The following is a 27,551-nucleotide window of genomic DNA, read 5'->3' on the forward strand; positions in this document are numbered from 1 at the left end:
GCATATATTATTATTATTATCTCAAAGTGCTGTACAGAAACCCAGCATCATGTGAATGGTTGTAGCCTAGTCTAAATGATCACAGGAATCTGTAAAATACAAGACGTCATGGAGGACAGTTTACATCAACTGTAGTTATAAATCTATCAATAACCACATATCTATAGATTATACGCTGAATGAACAAAATGTGAGGAAAAAGGTTTTATCAAATTAAAATAAACAACATGCACTACACTAGAATATACACAGCAGTAATTTGCTAATACAACACCATCAAGTAAGCATTTTACATCACACACCTACAGTTGAAGTCGGAAGTTTACATACACTTAGGTTGGAATCATTAAAACTTGTTTATCAACCTCTCCAAAAATGTCTTGTTAACAAACTATAGTTTTGGCAAGTCGGTTAGGACATCTACTTTGTGCATGACACAAGTCATTTTTCCAACAATTGTTTACAGACCGATTATTTAAATTATACTTCACTGTATCACAATTCCAGTCGGTCAGAAGTTTACATACACTAAGTTGACTGTGCCTTTAAACAGCTTGGAAAATTCCAGAAAATGATGTCATGGCTTTAGAAACTTCTGATAGGCTAATTGACATAATTTGAGTCAATTGGAGGTGTACCTGTGGATGTATTTCAAGGCCTACCTTCAAACTCAGTGCCTCTTTGCTTGATATCATGGGAAAATCAAAAGAAATCAGCCAAGACCTCAGAAACAAAAAGTTGTAGACCTCCACAAGTCTGGTTCCTCTTTGAGAGCAATTTCCAAATGCCTGAAGGTACCACGTTCATCTGTAAAAACAATAGTATGCAAGTATAAACACCATGAGACCACGCAGCTGTCATACCGCTCAGGAAGGAGACACGTTCTGTCTCCTAGAGATGAATGTACTTTGGTGCGAAAAGTGCAGATCAATCCCAGAACAACAGCAAAGGATCTTGTGAAGATGCTGGAGGAAACAGGTACAAAAGTATTTGTATCCACAGTAAAATGTGTCCTATATCGACATCCCCTGAAAAGCCACTCAGCAAACAAAGAAGCCACTGCTCCAATGCTGCCATAAAAAAGCCAGACTACGGTTTGCAACTGCACATGGGGACAAAGATTGTACTTTTTGGAGAAATGTCCTCTGGTCTGATGAAACAAAAATAGAACTGTGTGTCCATAATGACCATCGTTATATTTGGTTTGCAAGCTGAAAAACACCATCCCAACCGTGAAGCATGGGGGTGGCAGCATCATGTTGTGGGGGTGCTTTGCTACTGGAGTGACGGTGCACTTCACAAAATAGATGGCGTCATGAGGAAAGAAAAATGATGTGGAAATATTGAAGCAACATCTCAAGACATCAGTCAGGAAGTTAAAGCTTGGTAGCAAATGGGTCTTCCAAATGGACAATGACCCCAAGCATACTTGTAAAGCTGTGGCAAAATGGCTTAAGGACAACAAAGTCAAGGTATTGGAGTGGCCAGCGCAAAGCCCTGACCTCAATTCTATAGAAAATTTGTAGGCAGAACTGAAAAAGCGTGTGCGAGCAAGGAGACCTTAACTTGACTCAGTTACACCAGCTCTGTCAGGTGGACTGGGCCAAAATTCACCCAACTTATTGTGGGAAACTTGTGGAAGGCTACCTGAAACATTTGACCCAAGTCAAACAATTTAAAGGCAATGCTACCAAATACTAATTGAGTGTATGTAAACTTCTGACCCACTGGGAATGTGATGAAAGAAATAAAAGCTGAAATAAATGAATCTCTCTACTATTATTCTGACATTTCACATTCTTAAAATAAAGTGGTGATCCTAACTGACCTAAGACCGGGAATTTTTACTTTGATTAAATGTCATGAATTGTGAAAAACTGAGTTCAAATATATTTGACTAAGGTGTATGTAAACTTCCGACTTCAACTGTACATCATATTCATAAGTTTAGAGATTTCTGAGGCAGCTACTTTCCATGTTTTCAAAGTGATAGTACTGGCTTTATTCATACGGGCAGAGGATAACTCCAACATAATCATGTCCTGAAAGTATGCTCGCCATTTCCTTATATGAAGGTGGTGGCAACCAGCATTGAACAACGGGTTTGGAATCATTATGCTCAGGAAACTGATACGTGGCAACACATTCACCTTTATGGAAACGACCCTAGTTTGTAAAGAAGCAGGTAACTTCTCCAAAACGGTTAAATCTCATTCAACCTCCTTGTACATTTTCTCATAATTAAACTTCACCAGACCATGCAGAGATGTTTGTATACCAATACCCAAATAAGTGAACTATGTTTTCATAGGAATTGTTGAGGGAAGTGAAACTTTCTTGGCCAATTCATTAAGCAATATTAATGCAATTTATCTTATACCCGGACAGCAACTTGAATTCTTCAAATATGGATAATAAAGATGAGATTGAATTCTGAATATAGGAGGACAATTTTATCAGTATCAGAGAAGCAATTACATTCTGCCTTAGAGGTAGTGCTAACGGCTCTATTAACAGAATATATAACGTTGAGGATAGGCCATCCCCTTGTCGACATCCCCGAAAAATAGGGAATGGACCTGAGGGTATGACAGCACTAGACACCATAGCAACAGGGTTAGCATATAACACACTAGCCATATCGGTAACATTATTTTCCCAAAATGGCAGCCCACAATTACTGCCATTCAAGCCTGTTAAAATGTATTTCTCGGCATCCATTGTAGAGACAGCACAGCACACGGTGTGTCCAATTGTTGTGTTTCATGTACTACCTGCATTAATCATCTGACGTTGTCAGCTGCATGGCGACCTCTCATAAAACCTGACTGGTACATCTGGTACATTTGAATCAACTTATGCAAATACTTTTCCATCTGTAACGCCAACATTTTTTTGATCCCATTTTTGTTCAGAGTGAATTAAAGATATCGGAGGATAATTTGCACAATCTGTGTGATCTTTACCTTTCTTTGGCAGCAGAGAGATTAATGCAGAGTTAGTATGCTTATGAAAAAAATACCTTGTCGATGGCTGGATGAATTGACTCCAATAATACTGGTCCTAAAATGACCCCAAAATGTAGTAACAGTTGAGGTGGAATGCCATCCGGTCCAGGTAATTTGTAGTAAATGTTGAGGTGGAATGCCATCCGGTCCAGGTGATTTGTAGTAACAGTTGAGGTGGAATGCCATCCGGTCCAGGTGATTTGTAGTAAATGTTGAGGTGGAATGCCATCCGGTCCAGGTGATTTGTAGTAAATGTTGAGGTGGAATGCCATCCGGTCCAGGTGATTTGTAGTAAATGTTGAGGTGGAATGCCATCCGGTCCAGGTGATTTGTAGTAACAGTTGAGGTGGAATGCCATCCGGTCCAGGTAATTTGTAGTAAATGTTGAGGTGGAATGCCATCCGGTCCAGGTGATTTGTAGTAACAGTTGAGGTGGAATGCCATCCGGTCCAGATGATTTCTAGTAACAGTTGAGGTGGAATGCCATCCGGTCCAGGTAATTTGTAGTAAATGTTGAGGTGGAATGCCATCCGGTCCAGGTGATTTGTAGTAACAGTTGAGGTGGAATGCCATCCGGTCCAGGTGATTTGTAGTAAATGTTGAGGTGGAATGCCATCCGGTCCAGGTGATTTGTAGTAAATGTTGAGGTGGAATGCCATCCGGTCCAGGTGATTTGTAGTAACAGTTGAGGTGGAATGCCATCCGGTCCAGGTGATTTGTAGTAACAGTTGAGGTGGAATGCCATCCGGTCCAGGTGATTTGTAGTAAATGTTGAGGTGGAATGCCATCCGGTCCAGATGATTTGTAGTAAATGTTGAGGTGGAATGCCATCCGGTCCAGGTGATTTGAAGTAACAGTTGAGGTGGAATGCCATCCGGTCCAGGTGATTTGTAGTAACAGTTGAGGTGGAATGCCATCCGGTCCAGGTGATTTGTAGTAAATGTTGAGGTGGAATGCCATCCGGTCCAGGTGATTTGTAGTAAATGTTGAGGTGGAATGCCATCCGGTCCAGGTGATTTGTAGTAAATGTTGAGGTGGAATGCCATCCGGTCCAGGTGATTTGTAGTAACAGTTGAGGTGGAATGCCATCCGGTCCAGGTGATTTGTAGTAACAGTTGAGGTGGAATGCCATCTGGTCCAGGTGATTTGTAGTAACAGTTGAGGTGGAATGCCATCTGGTCCAGGTGATTTGCCCTTTTTAGCATCTTTCAGTGCTGACTCCAGTTCCTCTAATGAGATGGGTCGGCCCAGATCCGCAGATCGCTTCTCATCCAGTACGGGCAAATCATGTTGCGTTTGTCTGGTTCAAACTGGATAGAAGATTTATATAACTCCTGGTAAAAAGACTGAAATGTTGCATTCATTTCCTGTGGATCAGAAAGTAAGCCTTTAGATGGGGATTGAATAGATTCTATAGAAGTACAAGATTCACTTGTTCAATTTTAAGACTAGAAGCCTGCTTGGTTTGCTCTCATTAAAATAATAGTTCTGCCTCACTCTATTCATGATGAACTCAGCTCTCCTCCTTAAGAAATCATTCAGTTTCAGTTTATCCACCCTCAAATCATTGCTGACATTATTAGAGTAATTCCTTTTCAGATTCTGTTCAAGTCATTAAAAATGTTTCTCCGATAACTTGATTCTGTGATTCCTGACTTTATTGAGCTGAGATGCAAAATATATGTCTCTGATTAACCCTTTAGTAGCCATCCATGTAAACGTTGGGTCCTCTACAGAGTCCTGGTTTTCTGCTAAGAATTCCACTACTTTAGCTTGAAATTCAACCACAAACAATTTGTTTTGAAGAAGGGTTGTATTAAAACGCCAAAGTTTTGTTTTATTCACCTTAAAGCTCACATCCACTTGGGTAACCAGGGGATTATGCTCTGAAAGAGTCACAGGCAATATTTGTATTGGCGCGACGCACATACTTAGAGTCGCAACTTTGGTTTCAGAAGTGAGGGAGACATCATTTTAAAAAATGTGTCTTATTTTCTTCAGTCGGATAAACACTCCAAAGAGCCTACACGACCGCTTGGAGGCTTCCGCATGGTCCTAATGCATGCAGTTGCCTCGTTTTATGTCACATTCCAATCATAAAACTGGGGTGGACATAAATGCAATTATTTTTTATTTTTTTTCACCTTTATTTAACCAGGTAGGCTAGTTGAGAACAAGTTCTCATTTACAACTGCGATCTGGCCAAGATAAAGCAAAGCAGTTCGACACATACAATAACACAGAGTTACACATGGAATAAACAAACATACAGTCAATAATACAGTAGAAAAAAAGTATATATACAGTGTCTGCAAATGAGGTAAGATAAGGGAGGTAAGGCAATAAAGAGGCCATGGTGGCGAAGTTATTACAATATACCAATTAAACACTGGAGTGATAGATGTGCAGAAGATAAATGTGCAAGTAGAGATACTGGGGTGCAAAGGAGCAAAATAAATCAATAAATACAGTATGGGGATGAGGTAGTCGGATGGGCTATGTACAGGTGAGGTGATCTGTGAACTCGTCTGACAGCTGGTGCTTAAAGCTAGTGAAGGAGATATGAGTCTCCAGCTTCAGTGATTTTTGCAGTTCGTTCCAATCACTGGCAGCAGAGAACTGGAAAGGAAAGGCAGCCAAAGAGGAAATGGCTTTGGGGGTGACCAGTGAGATATACCTGCTGGAGCATGTGCTATGAGTGGGTGCTGCTATGGTGACCAGTGAGCTAAGATAAGGCGGGGCTTTACCTAGCAAAGACTTGCAGATGACCTGGAGCCAGTGGGTTTGGCGACGAGTATGAAGCGAGGGCCAGCCAACGAGAGCGTACAGGTCGCAGTGGTGGGTAGTATATGGGGCTTTGGTGACAAAACGGATAGCACTGTGATGGAATGCATCCAATTTGTTGAGTAGAGAGTTGGAGGTTATTTTGTAAATGACATCGCCAAAGTCGAGGATCAGTAGGATGGTCAGTTTTACTAGGGTATGTTTGGCAGTATCAGTGAAGAAGGCTTTGTTGCGGAATAGGAAGCTGATTGTAGATTTAATTTTGGATTGGAGATGCTTAATGTAAGTCTGGAAGGAGAGTTTACAGTCTAGCCAGACACTTAGGTATTTGTAGCTGTCAGAACCGTCCAGAGTAGTGATGCTGGACAGTAGGGCAGGTGCGGGCAGCGATCGGTTGAAGAGCATGCATTTAGTTTACTTGCATTTAAGAGCAGTTAGATGCCACGGAAGGAGAGTTGTATGGCATTGAAGCTCATCTGGAGGTTAGTTAACACAGTGTCCAAAGAAGGGCCAGAAGCACACAGAATGGTGTCGTCTGCATAGAGGTGGATCGAATAATCACCAGCAGCTAGAGCGACATCATTGATGTATACAGAGAAGAGAGTCGGCCCAAGAATTGAACCCTGTGGCACCACCATAGAGACTGCCAAAGGTCTGGACAACAGGCCCTCCGATTTGACACACTGAACTCAATCAGAGAAGTAGTTGGTGAACCAGGCGAGGCAGTCATTTGAGAAACCAGGCGAGGCAGTCATTTGAGAAACCAAGAAACCAAGTCTGTGAATGTGGTGAGTCGAAAGCCTTGCCCAGGTCGATAAATACGGCTGCATAGTATTGTCTTTTATCGATGGCGGTTATGATATTGTTTAGGACCTTGAGTGTGGCTGGGGTGCACCCATGACCAGCTCTGAAACCAGATTGCATAGTGGAGAAGGTACGGTGGGATTCGAAATGGTCGGTAATCTGTTTGTTAACTTGGTTTTCGAAGACCTTAGAAAGGCAGGGTAGGATAGATATTTGTCTATAGCAGTTTGGGCCCAGAGTGTCTCCCCCTTTGAAGAGGGGGATGATCGCGGCAGCTTTCCAGTCTTTGGGAATCTCAGAAAATTCAAAAGAGAGGTTGAACAGGCTAGTAGTAGGGGTTGCAAGAATTTCGGCAGATCATTTTAGAACGAGAGGGTCCAGATTGTCTAGCCTGGCTGATATGTAGGGGTCCAGTTTTGCAGCTCTTTCACAACATCAGCTATCTGGATATGGGTGAAGGAGAAATGGGGGCTTGGGCGAGTTGAAGTAGGGCATGCAGGGCAGTTGACCGGGGTAGGTGTAGCCAGGGCGAAAGCATGGCCATCCGTAGAAAAATGCTTATCGAAATTCTCAATTATAGTGGATTTATAGGTGGTGACAATGTTTTCTAGCCTCAGTGCAGTGGGCAGCTGGGAGGTGTTCAAATTCTCCATGGACTTTACAGTGTCCCAGACCTTTTTTGAGTTTGTGCTACAGGATGCAATTGTCTGTTTGAAAAAGCTAGCCTAAGCTTTCCTAACTGACTGTGTATATTGGTTCCTAACTTCCCTGAAAAGTTGCATATCACGGGGACTATTCGATTCTAATGCAGTACACCACAGGATGTTTTTGTGCTGGTCAAGGGCAGTCAGGTCTGGTGAAAATCAAGGGCTATATCTGTTCCTGGTTACAAAAAAATTGAATAGGGCAAGTTTATTTAAAATGGTTAGTACGTCACTTTTAAAGAATAACCAGGCATCCTCTACTGACGAGATGAGGTCAATATCCTTCCAGAATACCCGGGCCAGGTCGATTAGAAAGGCCTGCTCACTGAAGTGTTTCAGGGAGCGTTTGACAGTGGTGAGGGGTGGTCGTTTGACCGCAGACCCATTACGGATGCAGGCAATGAGGCATTGATCGCTGAGATCTTGGTTGAAAACAGCAGAGGTGGATTTGGGGGGCAAGTTGGTTAGGATGATATCTATGAGGGTGCCTGTGTTTACGGATTTGGGGTTGTACCTGGTAGGTTCATTGATCATTTTTGTGAGATTGAGGGCATCAAGCTTAGATTGTAGGATGGATGGGGTGTTAATAAGCATGTCCCAGTTTAGGTCACCTAGCAGCATGAGCTCTGAAGATAGATGGGGGGGGGGGGCAATCAATTCACATATGGTGTCCAGGGCACAGCTGGGGGCAGAGGGTGGTCTATAGCAATCAGCAACGGTGAGAGACTTGTTCCTGGAAAGGTGGATTTTTAAACGTAGAAGCTTGAATTGTTTGGGTACAGACCTGGATAGTAAGACAGAATTTCTGCAGTAGATTGCAACTCCGCCCCTTTGTAAGTTCTATCTTGTCGGAAAAGGTTATAGTTAGGGATGGAAATTTCAGGGTTTTTGTTGGTCTTCCTATGCCAGGATTCAGACACGGCTATGACATCCATGTTGACAGAGTGTGCTAAAACAGTGAATAAAACAAACTTAGAGAGAAGGCTTCTAATGTTAACATGCATGAAACCAAGGCTTTTATGGTTACAGAAGTCAACAAATGAGAGCACCTGGGGATTAGGAGTGGAACTCAGCACTGCAGGGCCTGGATTAACCTCTACATCACCAGATGAACAGAGGAGGAGTAGGATAAGGGTACGGCTAAAGGCTATAATAACTGGTTGCTTAGTACGTTCGGAACAGAGAGTAAAGGAAGCAGGTTTCTGTACGCGATGGAATAGATTCAAGGCATAATGTACAGGCAAAGGTATGGTAGGATGTGAATACATTGGAGGTAAACCTAGGCATTGTGTGATGATGAGAGAGATATTGTCTCTAGAAACATTTAAACCAGCTGATCTCGCCGCATGTGTGGGAGGTGGAACTAACGGGTTGGCTGAGCCGTATTGAGCAGGGCTAGAGGCTCTACAGTGAAATAAGACATTATCACTAACCAGAACAGCAATGAACAAGGCATATTGACATTAGGGGCATGCGTAGCCGAGTGATCATAGGAGTCCAGTGAGTAGTTAGGATGGCTGGAGACACGGGGATTCAGACAGCTAGCAGGCCAGGGCTAGAAAGCTAGCAGAAGGGACTTTGAGGGACGTCGCGATGGAGGAAGTCTGTTATAGCATCCTCGTGCGGTTAAGTCGAATAGACCAGTCGTGATGGAGTAGTAGGGTTCCGTGTAGCAAAGGGGTTCAGTCCAATTGGCAAAATAGGTATAGTGGCCCAAGAAATTGGCCGATGGACCTATTCCGCTAACAGTCCGATATGCTCTAGATTGCTAGCGGGCCGCGGCTATCAGGCTAGCAGATGGGCATTCAGGGGACGTCATGACGTAGGAGCCAGTTGAATAACCCCCTCGGGCAGATTACGTCGGTAGTCCAGTCGTGAAGAAGCTCCGTACCAGCAATAAAAGGGGTCCAGACCAATTGGCAAAATAGGTGTGGTAGACCTGGAGTGGCTGATGGACCTCTTCAGATAGCCGGGAGATAGGCCTAGCATGGGCTAGCTCCAGGCTAATTGGTGCTTGCTGTGGGACAGAAACATTTAGCCGGGGGTAGCCACTCAGATTGCAGCTAGCTAGCTGCGATGATCCAGGTGAAAAGGTTCAGAGCTTGCAATAAGAATCTGGGGATATGAAGAGAAAATAGGTCCGTATGCTCTGGTTTGAATCGAGTTGTGCAAATTGCAGAGAGTTTTCTGAGCTAAAGGTTAGCTGATGACCGCTAGCAGTGGTTAGCTGATGACTACTAGCTAGTAGCAAGTTAGCTGGCTAGCTTCTGTTGGGGGATTCCTGTTCCGAAGAAAATAAAAATACTTTAGAAAAAAGCAGATCCGCACCACAATGGGTGAGGCGGGTTGCAGGAGAGTATAACCAAGAGAAATGACACTTGTGAAGCTGTGCAGCCAAACTTGAAAATAAAACCTACAGTGGTTTAGGGAAATAGGGACACAAAGACGTGTTTAATGTTAATCACCCAACCCCCTACTAATCACGTTCCAACTTCAACATACCTCCATTTAAATATCAATAAAACATTAGGTAGTCCAATGTTTGCTGCAAATCCAGGGGTTGAAAAAGTGAAGACATTACCATATTTTTTTTAAATCTGGTACTTAATAATAATAATAAAATCAAATAAAGCATCCAAAGTAAAGTCAACAGGTTGAACTAGCCCCCAGCTCTAGCTAGTCAGCTAACTAAACGTTAGCTAGCCGCTTAGCTGTATCTTTAGCTCCCAGTTGCTCCCATTTCATTCTGGGACTCCATGTCATCCTGCAGCTCAATATTAGGAAGGTATTCTTAATGTCTTGGACTCTCAGTGTATATGTATGTTGGTTCTGATCATAGGGAATAAGACTGTGACAAAGCGAGTGATGGGGAGCTTGAGGACAGCCAGAGTTAGAGTAAGGAAAATGTATTTAAGTGACACTCCACAATGATACAATAATACAAAATACACATTTTTATTTAAACCACATTTTGAACTATTCAAATGGTATTTTGAGACACTAAAAACTGGCTTTGGCGCAGGCATATACATTATTGTTACCTAAACCAATTACACATCATTTCTTATTTTCAAGACCGTAAAAATGTGTATTTTGACTGGACAGCTGACAAAAAGAACATCATCCTTTAATTTTGTTGTTTAACCTACACTAAAGGAAGGCATGGGTTTCAGTTTCAATGGAACCACTGTTACAAAAAGTACAGACACGTTTATCAAGGGGAGTGTTTGTGTATCGACCAGTTTCAATAGCAAGAGACACCACTCCACATCTACAATTTACAAAAGAGCTTTGATATGGGTGAAAGGATGCGTTTAAGACGGTTCTGTCACAAAAGGTCATTTAAAAGGCAGTGGATGCTCAGATTGTCACTTTCGGGCTAGTCTATCAGCTGGTATCACTTTAGTTCATTGCTCTCTTATAAATGCTGATTCAAAAGCATTACGGTCATTTCTAGAATACACTGTCTGTTATCAGTGAGCTGAGTCATATGGATGGAGTTAAAAAGCCTTTGACATGGCATACACAAAAACATTGTTGCAGTTGCAACAGCACTAGCCCATAAAAATGCACGTTTACATGCTGTACGGGTCGGGGCGGCAGGTAGCCTAGTGGTTAGAGCGCTGGACTTGTTACCGAAAGGTTGCAAGAGCTGACAAGGTAAAAATCCGCTGTTCTGCCCCTGAACAAGGCAGGCAGTTAGGCTGTCATTGTAAATAAGAATTTGTTCTTTACTGACTTGCCTAGTTAAATTAAGGTAAAATTTTAAAATGGCATGCTGCAAAATCGCTGCCAATTTTTAAATCAAATACATAGCCACTGCAGTAGAGTTTTCCAGCTATGTGATTGTGACCACACACACACAGTACCCCCACCCTCCCCACACACACACAGTCCCCCCCCCCCCACACACACACAGTCCCCCCCCCTCCCCACACACACACAGTCCCCCCTCCCCACACACACACAGTACCCCCACCCTCCCCACACACACACAGTCCCCCCCCCCCACACACACACAGTCCCCCCCCCCCACACACAGTCCCCCCTCCCCCACACACACACACAGTCCCCCCTCCCCACACACACACAGTCCCCCCCCTCCCCACACACGCACAGTCCCCCCTCCCCACACACACACAGTCCCCCCCTCCCCACACACACACAGTCCCCCACACACAGTCCCCTCCCCACACACAGTCCCCCCTCCCCACACACACAGTCCCCCCCTCCCCACACACACACAGTCCCCCTCTCCCCCCTCCCCACACACACAGTCCCCCCCTCCCCACACACACACAGTCCCCCCTCCCCCACACACACACAGTCCCCCCTCTCCCCACACACACAGTCCCCCCCCTCCCCACACACACACAGTCCCCCCCTCCCCACCCACACACACACAGTCCCCCCTCCCCACACACACACAGTCCCCCCACACACAGTCCCCCCCCACACACACACAGTCCCCCCTCTCCCCACACACACACAGTCCCCCCCCACACACACACAGTCTCCCCACACACAGTCCCCCCTCCCCACACACACACAGTCCCCCCTCCCCCACACACACAGTCCCCCCCTCCCCACACACACACAGTCCCCCCCTCCCCACACACACACACACCCCCTCCCCACACACACACAGTCCCCCCTCTCCCCACACACACACAGTCCCCACCCTCCCCACCCACACACAGCCCCCCTCCCCACACACACACAGTCCCCCCCTCCCCCCCACACACACACAGTCCCCCCCTCCCCACACCCCCCTCTCCCCACACAGTCCCCCCCTCCCCCACACACACACAGTCCCCACCCTCCCCACACACACAGTCCCCCCCCCCCCCACACACACAGTCCCCCCCTCCCCACACACACACAGTCCCCCCCTCCCCACACACACACAGTCCCCCCCCCCACACACACACAGTCCCCCCCTCCCCACACACACACAGTCCCCCCCCCCACACACACACAGTCCCCCCCCCCCACACACACATCCCCACACACACACAGTCCCCCCTCCCCACACACACACAGTCCCCCCCTCCCCCACACACACAGTCCCCCTCCCCACACACACACATGTCCCCACCCTCCCCACACACACACAGTCCCCCTCTCCCCACACACACACAGTCCCCACCCTCCCCACACACACACAGTCCCCCCACTCCCCACACAGTCCCCCCCCCCCCACACACACACAGTCCCCCCTCCCCACACACACAGTCCCCACCCTCCCCACACACACACAGTCCCCCCCCTCCCCACACACACACAGTACCCCCCTCCCCACACACACACAGTCCCCCCCACACACACACAGTCCCCCCCCCCCACACACACACAGTCCCCACCCTCCCCACACACACACAGCCCCCCTCTCCCCACACACACAGCCCCCCCTCTCCCCACACACACAGCCCCCCCCCCACTCCCCACACACACACAGCCCCCCTCTCCCCACACACACACAGCCCCCCCCCCCCACAGATCCCCCCCCACACACACAGCAAACAAACACACAGGGGCAACAAAGAGACATACATATTGACAGGCTGTGTAGATAACACTGACCTCTCTCAAAGCTCTGGGGATAAAAGAATCAACAGGGATGGATGAATATCAGATCATCTGATCTGGGCTTTGACACCAGAGGGCTCAAACTCCAAAGCAACGCCGACAGTGGAAGACTGGCAGGGGGCTGAATGCTGACTCTCTTTTTACCCCATCCTTTCTGTCTCTTTTCCTCCCTTCCTCTCTTCTTATATCTCTGTCCTTCTGTCTTTCTTGCTCTCTGTCTCTCCCTCCTTCCCTCCCTCCCTCTCTATTGCTATTGCTCCCTCCTTCCCCCTATCTCTCTCCCTCCCCCTCTCTCCTCTCTTCTCGAGCTGTCTGTCAGATAACACATGGGATTCTTTGTGCCCAGAGAGATAAACTAGAAAAGGAGAGTAGCAGAGTTGTGCCGAGGCTGAGACGACTCCCTGCTGTTCACCCCGGCCTTCCGCCTGACCCTCCTCTGACAGATCCATTTACACTGACAGCTCGAAAGGAGCTACGCCCTCAATAGCTTCAGTTAAATTGGAGTTTGGAAGTGGATGATTTCAATAGTTCATATGATATGGCAGAGGCGGGAGGGAAATATCTAAACGGGATCCTTGGGACGTCCCAACTCTGACGCCACCCCATTGAAGTTGAAATGTAAAATGGCTAAGGTTAGGGTTAGGGTTAGGGTTAGGGTTAGGGTTAGGTAAGGGATATAGTTAAGGTTAGGGTTAGGGTTAGGGTTAGGGTTAGGGTTAGGGTTAGGGTTAGGGTTAGGTAAGGGATATAGTTAAGGTTAGGGTTAGGGTTAGGGTTAGGGTTAGGGTTAGGGTTAGGGTTAGGTAAGGGATATAGTTAAGGTTAGGGTAAGGGTTAGGTAAGGGATATAGTTAAGGTTAGGGTTAGGGTAAGGGTAGGGTTATGGTTTATCATGTATAAAATGAAATTAGACACGATAAAGGTTAGTTAGCAGTAAACCCAACAGCACTTTTCAAAAAACAAGGGAGAGCATAGATGTCATGTAAAGAATGATCTGTATTCAGAAATTATTAAGCTTGCATTCAGAATCAAACCATAATTCCCTGAAATCAATACTCTGAATAACAAATGAAGTCACATTTTTGTTTTAGTTCAGAAACAATGTCTGTCTTCCAATGAAAGTAACTGTTCAATTACGATCATTCCAAAACCAGAAGAAATCACAAATAAGCAAAACATCCAAATAATCCAGCTGTGAGAAATGAAACAAGTATTGATGTGACCTCTTCACTTGATAGTCTTCATAATAATCCAAAGGAATGAAAAGTCCACATAGAAAACCCCCCAAACATATAAGTAGGCCGTTTTAAAACTATACTGTACACGCTTTTTAAACTATACTGTACACGCTTTTTAAAACTATACTGTACACGCTTTTTAAACTATACTGTACACGCTTTTTAAAACTATACTGTACACGCTTTTTAAAACTATACTGTACATGCCTTTTAAAACTATACTGTACACGCTTTTTAAAACTATACTGTACACGCTTTTTAAACTATACTGTACACGCTTTTTAAAACTATACTGTACACGCTTTTTAAAACTATACTGTACACGCTTTTTAAACTATACTGTACACGCTTTTTAAATCTATACTGTACATGCTTTTTAAAACTATACTGTACACGCTTTTTAAAACTATACTGTACACGCTTTTTAAACTATACTGTACACGCTTTTTAAAACTATACTGTACATGCCTTTTAAAACTATACTGTACACGCTTTTTAAAACTATACTGTACACGCTTTTTAAAACTATACTGTACATGCCTTTTAAAACTATACTGTACACGCTTTTTAAAACTATACTGTACACGCTTTTTAAAACTATACTGTACACGCTTTTTAAAACTATACTGTACACGCTTTTTAAAACTATACTGTACACGCTTTTTAAAACTATACTGTACACGCTTTTTAAAACTATACTGTACATGCTTTTTAAAACTATACTGTACACGCTTTTTAAAACTATACTGTACACGCTTTTTAAAACTATACTGTACACGCTTTTTAAAACTATACTGTACACGCTTTTTAAAACTATACTGTACACGCTTTTTAAAACTATACTGTACACGCTTTTTAAAACTATACTGTACACGCTTTTTAAAACTATACTGTACACGCTTTTTAAAACTATACTGTACACGCTTTTTAAAACTATACTGTACACACGTTTTAAAACTATACTGTACACACGTTTTAAAACTATACTGTACACGCTTTTTAAAACTATACTGTACACACTTTTTAAAACTATACTGTACCCGCTTTTTAAAACTATACTGTACACACGTTTTAAAACTATACTGTACACACGTTTTAAAACTATACTGTACACGCTTTTTAAAACTATACTGTACACGCTTTTTAAAACTATACTGTACACACGTTTTAAAACTATACTGTACACACGTTTTAAAACTATACTGTACACGCTTTTTAAAAATATACTGTACACGCTTTTTAAAACTATACTGTACACGCTTTTTAAAACTATACTGTACACGCTTTTTAAAAATATACTGTACACGCTTTTTAAAACTATACTGTACACGTTTTTTAAAACTATACTGTACACGCTTTTTAAAACTATACTGTACACGTTTTTTAAAACTATACTGTACACGCTTTTTAAAACTATACTGTACACGTTTTTTAAAACTATACTGTACACGCTTTTTAAAACTATACTGTACACACGTTTTAAAACTATACTGTACACACGTTTTAAAACTATACTGTACACGCTTTTTAAAAATATACTGTACACGCTTTTTAAAACTATACTGTACACGCTTTTTACAACTATACTGTACACGCTTTTTAAAAATATACTGTACACGCTTTTTAAAACTATACTGTACACGTTTTTTAAAACTATACTGTACACGCTTTTTAAAAATATACTGTACACGCTTTTTAAAACTATACTGTACACGTTTTTTAAAACTATACTGTACACGTTTTTTAAAACTATACTGTACACGTTTTTTAAAAATATACTGTACACGCTTTTTAAAAATATACTGTACACGCTTTTTAAAACTATACTGTACACGCTTTTTAAAACTATACTGTACACGCTTTTTAAAAATATACTGTACACGCTTTTTAAAACTATACTGTACACGTTTTTTAAAACTATACTGTACACGCTTTTTAAAACTATACTGTACACGTTTTTTAAAACTATACTGTACACACTTTTTAAAACTATACTGTACACGCTTTTTAAAACTATACTGTACACGTTTTTTAAAACTATACTGTACACACGTTTTAAAACTATACTGTACACGCTTTTTAAAACTATACTGTACACGCTTTTTAAAACTATACTGTACACGCTTTTTAAAACTATACTGTACATGCTTTTAAAACTATACAGTACACGCTTTTTATAACTATACTGTACACGTTTTTTAAATCTATACTGTACATGCTTTTTAAACTATAGAGTACACGCTTTTTAAAACTATACTGTACACGCTTTTTAAACTATACAGTAAACCCCAAGTCTTTTTTAACTATACAATAAACCTTTTTAACTACACAGTAAACCCCAAGTCTTTTTTAACTATACAGTAAACCCCAAGTCTTTTTGAACTATACAGTAAACCCCAAAGCTTTTTTAACTATACAGTAAACTCCAAGTCATTTTTAACTATACAGTAAACCCCAAGGCTTTTTTAACTATACAGTAAACTCCAAGTCATTTTTAACTACACAGTAAACCACAAGTCTTTTTTAACTATACAGTAAACCCCAATGCTTTTTTAAAGTAAACTCCAAGTCATTTTTAACTATACAGTAAACCACATGTATTTTTTAACTATACAGTAAACTCCAAGTCATTTTTAACTATACAGTAAACCCCAAGGCTTTTTTAACTATACAGTAAACTCCAAGTCATTTTAACTATACAGTAAACCACAAGTCTTTTTTAACTATACAGTAAACTCCAAGTCATTTTTAACTATACAGTAAACCCCAAGGCTTTTTTAACTATACAGTAAACTCCAAGTCATTTTAACTATACAGTAAACCACAAGTCTTTTTTAACTATACAGTAAACTCCAAGTCATTTTTAACTATACAGTAAACCCCAAGGCTTTTTAAACTATACAGTAAACCACAAGTCTTTTTTAAACTACACTGTAAATCTCAAGGCTTTCTTGAACTACACCGTTGACCCCAAGGCTTTAAAAAAAATACACTGTAAACCCCAAGCTTTTTTAACTATACAGTAAACCCCAAGGCTTTTTTTGAATACACTGTGAACCCCAAGTCAATTTTAACTCAAATGCAGTGTGCTCTACCACAGGTAGATTTTTGGAATTGCTTTGAATATCTGTGTTTTTGCATGTACATTCAGTGATTGATTGATTTATCTTACGCTACACAAAGATGAAATAAAATCAATTTTAAACATAACTAATCCAGTAATTTCATTTGATTTTATTCACCCGTTACTGAAATGGTTGTTCCAGTTTAAATGGCGTAGGTAGTCTCCTCACACTGTTCGTAAACCTGGCAGTCAGTATGAAAGCAGGTTGCGGGTGAATAGAAACAGTTGAATATCTTAACTCTGGCTGGATTCCAATAGGAATTACACATCATTTTGGAAGCCAGTATAATGTAACTTGCAGGTAGGGTTGCAAAATTCTGGAAAATTTCCCTGATTTTCTAGAAATCCCTATTGGAAAGAAGTTTGCGACCCAACTTGCAAGCCTGATTGATGCCTGTAAACCATGAGTTTCATGGCCACTGTATTAGCTAGGCCTCAAAATAAGGCCTTATGAGATCTTTAATGTACTGTCATAAAGAGTGTAACTGTAATGATAACATTTGCCTAGGAACTCTTGGTGAAGGCCACAGGACTGAAAACAAATACAGTCATGGGTGGTAACTCTACAAGTCACTCAGAAAGGCAAGGCACACTTGGAAATTATATTGGAGGCGTGGCTTAGGGCGGGGTGGGGGCGGGGTGACTCAAAATGTTTATTCTGACACAACTCAAATCTGGACCCACTACAGCACAGGTGTCAAACTAATTTCACAGAGGGCAGAGTGTCTGTTGGTTTTCGCTCCGCCCTCCATACTGGATTGATGAATTAAGATTGACTAATGAATTAGTAAGGAACTCCGCTCACCTGGTTTTCTAGTTCTTAATTGAAAGGAAATAACAAAAACCTGCAGACACTAGGCCCTCCATGGAATGAGTTTGACAACCCTGCCCTGCAAGATCACAGTGACTCTATCGGTTTGATTAATGAATACAAAATCACTTTAAGAAGTAACTGTACTCAGATATAGTAAGTGCAATGGGTTTCCTCAGAAGTTTTGAGTAATGACAGCACATTGGGGTTTACACTGTATAAACTTTCCTAGTTACGAAACTGTCTGACTACAACCTGTAGACAAGATGGCTTCCTTCCACTCAAACCAGGAAGTGAATATGGATTGCCTGTGTTGAAACTCACAACGTGTACTCATAACAAGTAACAGCTTCCAACTGGGCACAGATGCAATTTCAACATCTAGTTGATTCAACGTAAAAATCAACAAACATTTGAACCACCAAAAGTTGGGTGGAAAAAAATAAGATATTCCCTTACTTTTTGAAAATCCAATCAGTTTTCCACATCATTACATATCATTACATATCATTTTTATTGTTGAAATTACACTTTAGAATTCTTTTTTTTTTTTTTTACTCCCCAATTTCATGGTGTCCAATTGTTGTAGTAGCTACTATCTTGTCTCATCGCTACAACTCCCGCACTGCTTCTTAACACAGCGTGCATCCAACCCGGAAGCCAGCCGCATCAATGTGTCAGAGGAAACACCTGGCAACCTTGGTTAGCGCACACTGCACCCGGCCCGCTGGTGCGCGATGAGACAAGGACATCCCTACCGACCAAGCCCTCCCTAACGACGCTAGGCCAATTGTGCATCGCCCCATGGACCTCCCAGTCGCGGACAGTTACGACAGAGCCTGGGCGCGAACCCAGAGTCTCTGATGGCAAAGCTGGCGCTGCAGTACAGCGCCCTTAACCACTGCGCCACCCAGGAGGCCTTATTACATGGAAATCCAATCAGTTTTTGCCCAGTGGGTTGTTGGTTACAACGTCTACTTCAGCCCTAAAAAGGTACGCACCACAAATCTGGAAATCACATGGTGCTTCTCTCTTGCATTCATTTTAGATTGAGGCGTACAGCTGGATTGAGAAACTATAATTTTGAAGTGTCATGTTGTCACTTTAAATATCAAGATGAAATCAGACACAATCATCCTGATTTGGTCCCACAATCAGACAAGATCATATTTGCAATAGCACATAATTTACCTCTGTAGTGTATCTCCCCATCTAGGAGGATACATGGACAATGTATTACTCAGAGAGGGAACATGATAGCGTGCCCACATTGCATCTATTTAGTGTGTCGTTTTGGAGTGGAGCTGACTGACACTGTAGCCCGTGTGCCATCTGCAGCAGCGCCCGCTCTGCCCTCGCTCTCCAGGGAGTGGGCACAGCTATCAGGAGCCATTAGTCTCCACAGTTACAGGCTGACCGGCCAAAGAGAGCTTCTCTCATTGGATGCGACACCGACTGGGCTATTCTAAAGGCTGTCGTTGGCTGGATAATCTTCTCTAGTCTCTACTCTCTCTTACACTGAGAGATAGTCCTCCTAAAGACATGCAGAGGGAAGTGGATGATTCAGCCGCTCTTTGTTTTCTTCTTGTTTACTCATGTTACACGTTTGCAGCTAAGAGCTGAATTGCAGTTAACTATATACAGTACATAGCCTGTGCAGTCCTACAATTTATTTAAATAATCCAGGTTGCCCGCATAGACATGTGGCTGGAAGCACAAGAATACAGTACATTCATTACGATGCAGTTTATTTGACGATGCCATTTGCTCATGTCCCTCTCACTTAAATAGATGCATGATTCAGTGAATGTAATGGAATCATTTGCTGATGGAATAAGTATGTCATTATGTTTCTTGAGGGATGCTTCAAGATGTCATAATGTTCCAGCTACATCACAATACCAAGGGAGCCCATCAATTATTGGCTTTTATGAAGTATAAATATTCGGACATCATAATGGCCTCGATGAAGTAGGCCTACAGGCACTTGCAGACAGAAGTGACAGGCGTGGTGGCCCATTCATTTTCCATGAAGCCAATTCTATCCAGAAAGAGAGGTTGGAGGTGCTCGGGCCCTTGGAAGCTGCTCAGCCGAGGCAAGGAAATAGGATTCTGCTGTATTGTTTGAACCGGTGCCATCTTTGTTGAGCAGGACCAGCTAACTTGCCACTCTAGCAAATCCTTGTTTTCTCATCTATTTTTGGGTTTATGATTTGTGTTGGATGTAAATATTTTTTATGCATGTTTATGATGTTATAGCGATTCACTTTACGCATATCGATAATGTTTGTTTATTTAGTTGCTATCGTCATCGTCGACTGTCACCCTTGTGTGTGAAGGCACTAGCCACTTTGACTAGAGGGACAAGTGGGTACTCAGTGAACATCCATAGCCCATAGCTCTGTATCTGCACAGCTCTTAATAATGATCCGATGTCATAATGCCTCATATGATGTAATCATGCTCTGACATAACAATGCTCTTCATTTTGATGTAACCTTTTACACAGGTTGTCTCGTGGAGATTTAATCAAATCTCTTTTGCAAGAGAGACCTTTTGTCTCATGATGTAATAACGCTCTGACATCACAACTACCTCTGTGCAGACGGACGCAGCGCTGATGTTCGACGCGGTGCACGTTGTGGCTGTGGCGGTGCAGCAGTCGCAGCAGATCACCGTCAGCTCGCTGCAGTGCAACCGTCACAAACCCTGGCGCTTCGGGGGGCGCTTCATCAGCCTCATCAAAGAGGTACCGTAGTGCCAAATGTTCAAGCTTCATTGACATACAGTATATGATGAATTGAGTGACTATGACTTCATGCAATCAAGCCATACTTGTATATGCTGTAGTAGCATATACAACGTCAAATATACAGAGTATCTTTCATATATTCCTCCGAGTCTCTTCTATTCATTTGAATCCCATGCCCTTTGAGACAGCTTTACCTGTAAAGCACTGTGTACACATATTATTCATTCTGCTGCGCTGTAGCATTGTCAACACATACTGTACATGTTTGGCATGACAAATGAATGAACACTGAGAGGAGTTAGCTAAAGCACAAAACGACTGGACCATCCAGCTACCAGCAGCATCCCTGTTTGACTCAACAAACCCTGAACTCTCGGACAGGAAACCAGGGGACAGTTCCATTTAAAATCAGTCAATTCAGGTGACACACTGGGCCTTTTCTAATCACCCCCTGGGTTAATGGAGCAGACCCCCCACACCCCCCCACCCCACATCTTCTGCTGAACACACCCCCTTTTCACCTTCAGTGGGTAATATATGCACAGTGTGAATCTGAGGCTGTGTTATCCTTTTTGTGTATGAGACGACATATCTGTGAGTGTAGATGCAGGTGTGTGTGTTACTATCCAGTGCCCTCCCTAATTATTGGGACAGTGAAGCTATTTTTCTTCTTTTGGCTCTATACTTCAACAACGACTATGAGGTTAAAATGCTGACTGTCAGCTTTAACTTGAGGGGATTTTCATCCATATCGGGTGAACCGTTTCGAAATATCAGCACTTTACAGGGGAGAAGTCTGTTGAAACTCTTAACCCAATTTTGTTACACTCAAAAGAGGCGTGGAGAACATTACACAAGATATGTGGAATTTCACATCTTAAAGGATACTCATCACTGTGGCACAATCCTAGGCTACAGATAGGAGGGAAGTCTGTGTACTGAAAACGAAGGCTAATGAAAGGAATTCATACTATAGGTGATCTGTACAACGAAGAGGTTTCAATGTCGTACTTAGATTTGGTATAACAATATATGTGTGTGAGACAAGGGACATTTCTGGAAATATCAGTTTGAATGTTTGTTAACCGGCTGTCAACAAAATCCAGGAAATAACCCAATAGCGCAGTATTTGGAATTACCCAAACTTAAAGCAGAATTATTTTACACAATATTTAGCCATCTGCAGGGTAAAGACTGTAAAAACTTTTGAACAATATGGCAAACTGACTTTAAGTGTGAAATTGAGGATGATACCTGGTAGAAGATCTTGTCCAGCTCAGGGAGGAACATAAGGGAAGCCAGGAGGAGATTTACTCAATATAAGATTCTACATAGGTTTTATTGGACCCCAACAAGGCTTCATAAAATGGGTCTGGTCAACAATTCTTTGTGTTGGAAATGCCAAAAAGACACTGGGACATTTTAACACACAGGATGGGAATGTACATTATTGCTACCTTTCTGGAAGGATGTTTTGAAATATCTGAAGGAATGGTTGTGGTTAACAATTCTAGTTTCCCCGAGAATATGCCTCCTGGGCATTAGAACAGAGTTAACTAATTTTGTGTAAAGTACTTAAGTAAAAAAGTACTACCTAAGTAGTTTTTGGGGGTATCTGTACTGTACTTTACTATTTATATTTTTGACAACTTTTACTTCACTACATTCCTAAAGAAAATAATGTACTTTTTACTCCATACATTTTCCCCGACACCCAAAAGTACTAAAATTACATTTAAAAAGGATTTTAGGATCGCCTAAAATGACATACCCAAATCTAACTGCCTGTAGCTCAGGACCTGAAACAAGAATATGCATATTATTGATACCATTTGAAAGGAAACACTTTGAAGTTTGTGAAAAATGTTAAATTAATGTAGGAGAATAAAACACATTAGATCTGAAAAAAGATACAAACAAAAGAACATGTGTTTTTATTTTTTATTTTTGTTCCATCATCTTTAAAATGCAAATACTTTCAGATAGGAATCTAGGTGATAATTAGATTTTGACCACCAGATGGCAGCAGTGTGTGTGCAAAGTTTCAGACTGATCCAGTGAAGAATTACATTACTGCACAATATTTTGTATCAAGTCTGCCAGGAATTTGCCCAAATGTGTCAAATTGGTCAATTGATACATTTTCAAGTACATACCTACAGAGAACATACAAAAATGCTATGGTAATAAGAAAATGTAAGTTTACACACTCCCAGGAATGTCATACATGATGGATCACTAGCAGATACACTAACTTTCACACATCCAGATGGCCGGGGGGTTTATCAAACAAAACTATGCTATGCAAATCAGAGCAAGATTACTGAATGTAAGTACATTATTTCCTTTCAGAGGAGAATGTATCAAACCAGTTGCCATGATAAAAGTATTTTGTTGTTGTGGACTCTCCTCAAACAATAGCATGGTATTTTTCACTGTGATAGCTACTGTTAATTGGACACTACAGTTAGATTAACAACAATTTATGCTTTCTGCCCATATAAGACACGTCGATGTCCCAGAAAGTTGGCTGTTGTATACAACGTCATTTTTGTCACATTAGTGCACGTTAGCAACAACCGTCCCGGTTTAGGGACACCCATCCTGTAAAGGTTAATTAAGAGGACAGGAAAATGGTCCAATTCACACACTTATCAAGAGAACATCCCTGGTCCTCCCTACTGCCTCTGATCTGGCGGACTTACTAAACACAAATGCTCCGTTTGTAAATTATGTATGAGTGTTGGAGTGTGCCCCTGGCTATCTGTAAAATAACATTTTAAAAATTGTGCCGTCTGGTTTGATTAATATAAGGAATTTGAAATTATTTATACTTTTACTTTGATACGTAAGAATATATCAAAAAAATATTTTTTGACTTTTACTCAAGTAGTATTTTACTGGGTGACATTCAATTTTACTTGAGTCATTTTCTATTAAGGTATCTTTACATTTACTCAATTATGAGAATTGTCTACTTTTTCCACCACTGATCACTGTTGGTATGGTTACAGCAGCTAGAGTAATCCTCAGAATTAGGAAGGGTTATGCCACTCCTACTTTGAAACCATGGATAGATTCAATGTTGGAGGTAGCATCGCATGAACAAATGCTTTCTAGGATCACTGGTAGAAACAACAATTCTAGAATCTGGACACATTTTATTTGTCTTGTTGTTTCTATGACTGGGAGGTGATGACTATTGCTTGTGAACCCATTTAGGTCTGTATTATAGTTTTGTTTGTTTGTAATAAATACAACTTTGCATAACAAAACAAATAAAAAATATATGTCCCCACATTTTAGAGAATCAAAGGTATTGGGACAAATTCACTTGTGTGTGTTAAAAGTAGTAAAAAAAATAGTGTTTAAATAATGTATTGTGTCATTTTGGAATCTGCACTTAAACCTCAAAGTCATTGTTTGATCTCAAATCCAAAGTACAGAGCCAAAAGAAGAAAACATTTTTACTGTCCTAATAATTACAGAGGACACTGTGTGTGTGTGTGTGTGTGTGTGGGTGTGTGTGTGTGTGTGTGGGGGGGGGTCCTATCACGTATAATAGAGACAGAGATAAGGAAGACATCTCTACCTGTCTGCATAACCATATCTCAGCGTGTGTCTATATCAAAGCCCTGTTACATCTCTCGAACCCCTGTCACTAAGGTCACTAAGGTCAGCCATTCGCTTTGCAGACGAGAGCGCTTTCATTGTGTGTGCTGTGTTATTGTAGGTCATTTACAGAATGAACCATTGTACTTTCTTCCCTTCCTCTCTCCCTCCTCCCCTCCTCCCTCCCTCCTCTCTGCTCCATCTCTCATCTCTCCCCACGCTGTCTCTCTGATCCTCCAATCACTTTGAAGTGAAACTTCAAGCACCACTAACCAACTTCACAGCGTAATGACCTCTTATACCTGTCAAACAAGCCTCCTCTCTGTTGTCTGTTGTTGTGAAATGCAGACAGTGTGGAGAGAGCCAGACGGAACGGCTAGCTAATTGAAATGGAAACATTGTGGGGCTATGGTTTTGGATTGAAATACAATGAAAGAGCATGTAGGATTATGGGTAATTGAGGGATACAATTTGGACACTTTGGATTAGTTTTTTAGTTGAATTGGGTGGTGTGTGTGTGTGTGTGTGTGTGTGTGTGTGTGTGTGTGTGTGTGTGTGTGTGTGTGTGTGTGTGTGTGTGTGTGTGTGTGTGTGTGTGTGTGTGTGTGTGTGTGTGTGTGTGTGTGTGTGTGTGTGTGTGTGTGTGTGTGTGTGTGTGTCTGTGTCTCTCTCTCTCTCTATAGGCCCATTGGGATGGCTTGACTGGACGAATCCTCTTCAACAGAACCAACGGACTGAGGACAGACTTCGACCTGGACGTGATCAGTCTTAAGGAGGACGGACTGGAAAAGGTGTGTGTGTGTGGTTTCAACATTTCTTTGGATTTTCCTTTACTCTTTCCAAATACCTGTAACTTACTTTTCCATAAGGTTAAGTTGTGTTTTAAACATACCAAGATTTCTTTGAAAACAAAAGAAAACAAAACTCTAACCAAACTTGTGGTACATTTGGGAAAGGCTCTATGATTCAGGGCTGTAGCCAATAGCAGTATCGGATGGGGAGGAACATTTTAAAGTCATTCTGCTGAAGTGAAACTAAAGGTTTCTCAGAGAAGGTTTCTCAGAGAAGGTTTCACAGAGAAGGTTTCTCAGAGAAGGTTTCTGAAAGAACGTTTCTCAGAGAACGTTTCTCAGAGAACGTTTCTCAGAGAACGTTTCACAGAGAAGGTTTCTCAGAGAAGTTTTCTCAGGGAAGGTTTCTCAGAGAAGTTTTCTCAAAGATTTCACAGAGAAGGTTTCTCAGAAAAGGTTTCACAGAGAAGGTTTCTCAGAGAAGGTTTCACAGAGAAGGTTTCTCAGAGAAGGTTTCTCAGAGAAGGTTTCACAGAGAAGGTTTCTCAGAGAAGGTTTCTCAGAGGTTTCACAGAGGTTTCTCAGAGAAGGTTTCTCAGAGAAGGTTTCTCAGAGAAGGTTTCTCAGAGAAGGTTTCACAGAGAAGGTTTCTCAGACTCTTTAGACCTACTAATCTCTCTGAACTAACTTTCTCCAGACCTCTTTCACAAACAGAAAGAACAGACACGCAGGTGAGAGGAGATGACTGACTAACTACCGTGTTCATGTCTTTACCTGTTTTACGACTCATTTAGGACGATTTCCAATCTCTATGGTGAAACCATTTATCAAGATTAACTTGTATCATAATGACATTTTTACAACTAGTTTTTAATTTACACTCAAATACACTTAATGAATTATCAACTACGAGAGCTGAGAGATTCAAGGAATTGCTCAATGGTTTCACTTTTGGTCTCTGTCTAGATATGACGTACTGCAACAGTCCCAGTCTGAATAGAACTTCCTGTGCTCTATCTGTCTGGATGTGTTCACTGAGCCAGTAACCACAACTTCTGCATGGCCTGCATCACAAAATACTGGGACAGTGATGACCTGTGCCAGTGTCCAATCTGTAGGAAGAAATTCGACAGGAGACCTGAGATTTGCATCACTGCTTTCATTTCTGAGATGGCTGCTCAGTTCCGGAAGTCAGTTCAACTGAGAGCTAGCCGCAGCCCAGACCAAAACTTTGCCGAGCTTGGGAGAGTGGCCTGTGACGTGTGCACTGGGACAAAGCTGAAGGCTCTGAAGTCATGCCTAGTCTTACTGTGAGACTCACCTGCAGCCTCATCAGATAGCCCCAGCCCTGAAGAGACATGAGCTGATTTACCCAGTAAAGAACCTGGATGACAGGATGTGTAAGGAACATGACAAACCTCTGGACCTGTTCTGTAGGACTGATCAGATGTGTGTTTGTGTCCAGTGCAAGAAAACAGACCACAAGACTAACTACACTGTCCCTCTAGAAGAATGTATGCACACATGACTGTAAGTCGCTTTGGATAAAAGCGTCAGCTAAATGGCATATATTATTATTATTATTATAAGAGTATGGAAAAAGAAGGCTCAGCTGGGGCAGACAGAGGCAGAAGTGCAGCAGATGATCCAGGAGTGACTGCAGAAGGTTCAGGAAATGAAACACTCAGTAGAGATCAGTGTCGTGGAAATTTCCTCTATTTACCAAACCAGGACAGCAAACCACACACACAAGTCAGAGTTAGTTATCAAAGTCATCTTAATTATATCAGCTCTATCACAATCCGGTGACTCTCAGGTAATTCAGTGTCTCTCAGTGTATTCTCTGAGAGCCCCCCCTGCATTGCAACTGCAATTCTTTAATAGAAAAGAACACACATAGTCAGACAGCATAGACATAATAAATCGTTCAGCTTTGTCTCCTTACCCAAACCCCAGAACCATAAACCAATCCTCCATATCAACAGGCATATATCAAATTGTCATTTAGATACAACCAATTCTAAATACAACCAATCCTGGACAAACTCACGGAGAGGAGAATGAGGCTATAGGTTAAGATAGAAACAACATTAGAGGGAGCATAGAATGATTCCAGACACTGCCAACCTCCTTTCCCCGCTGGGAAAGGTAGGGAGTAAAAGATATGTTTACACATGATGACACTTTGACCTCTCCCCTCTCTGCGGCCCATGCAACTTAGATAACTGCAACCCCGCCACAGTATTATACAAAAATACCATTCTGATGAGAAGTAACTTACACACATTTGATGAATATAAAACATCTTACATATGTTACCAACAAATTCTGATT

At 42.1% G+C, this 27,551-nt stretch overlaps 1 protein-coding gene across 2 annotated transcripts in view; it reads left to right on the forward strand.

Moving 5' to 3' along the window:
- Positions 1 to 27,551, forward strand: part of LOC118374950 (glutamate receptor ionotropic, kainate 2-like) — a 197,495-nt gene that overhangs the window by 96,555 nt on the left and 73,389 nt on the right. For both annotated transcript variants that reach the window (XM_052471297.1, XM_052471296.1), the window contains exons 8-9: positions 20,668 to 20,811; positions 25,110 to 25,217. In XM_052471297.1, coding sequence (XP_052327257.1) covers positions 20,668 to 20,811; positions 25,110 to 25,217 — 252 coding nt within the window. The remainder of the gene's footprint in view (positions 1 to 20,667; positions 20,812 to 25,109; positions 25,218 to 27,551) is intronic.

Source organism: Oncorhynchus keta, chromosome 19, assembly GCF_023373465.1.
Source record: "Oncorhynchus keta strain PuntledgeMale-10-30-2019 chromosome 19, Oket_V2, whole genome shotgun sequence".
Classification (NCBI taxonomy): domain Eukaryota; kingdom Metazoa; phylum Chordata; class Actinopteri; order Salmoniformes; family Salmonidae; genus Oncorhynchus; species Oncorhynchus keta.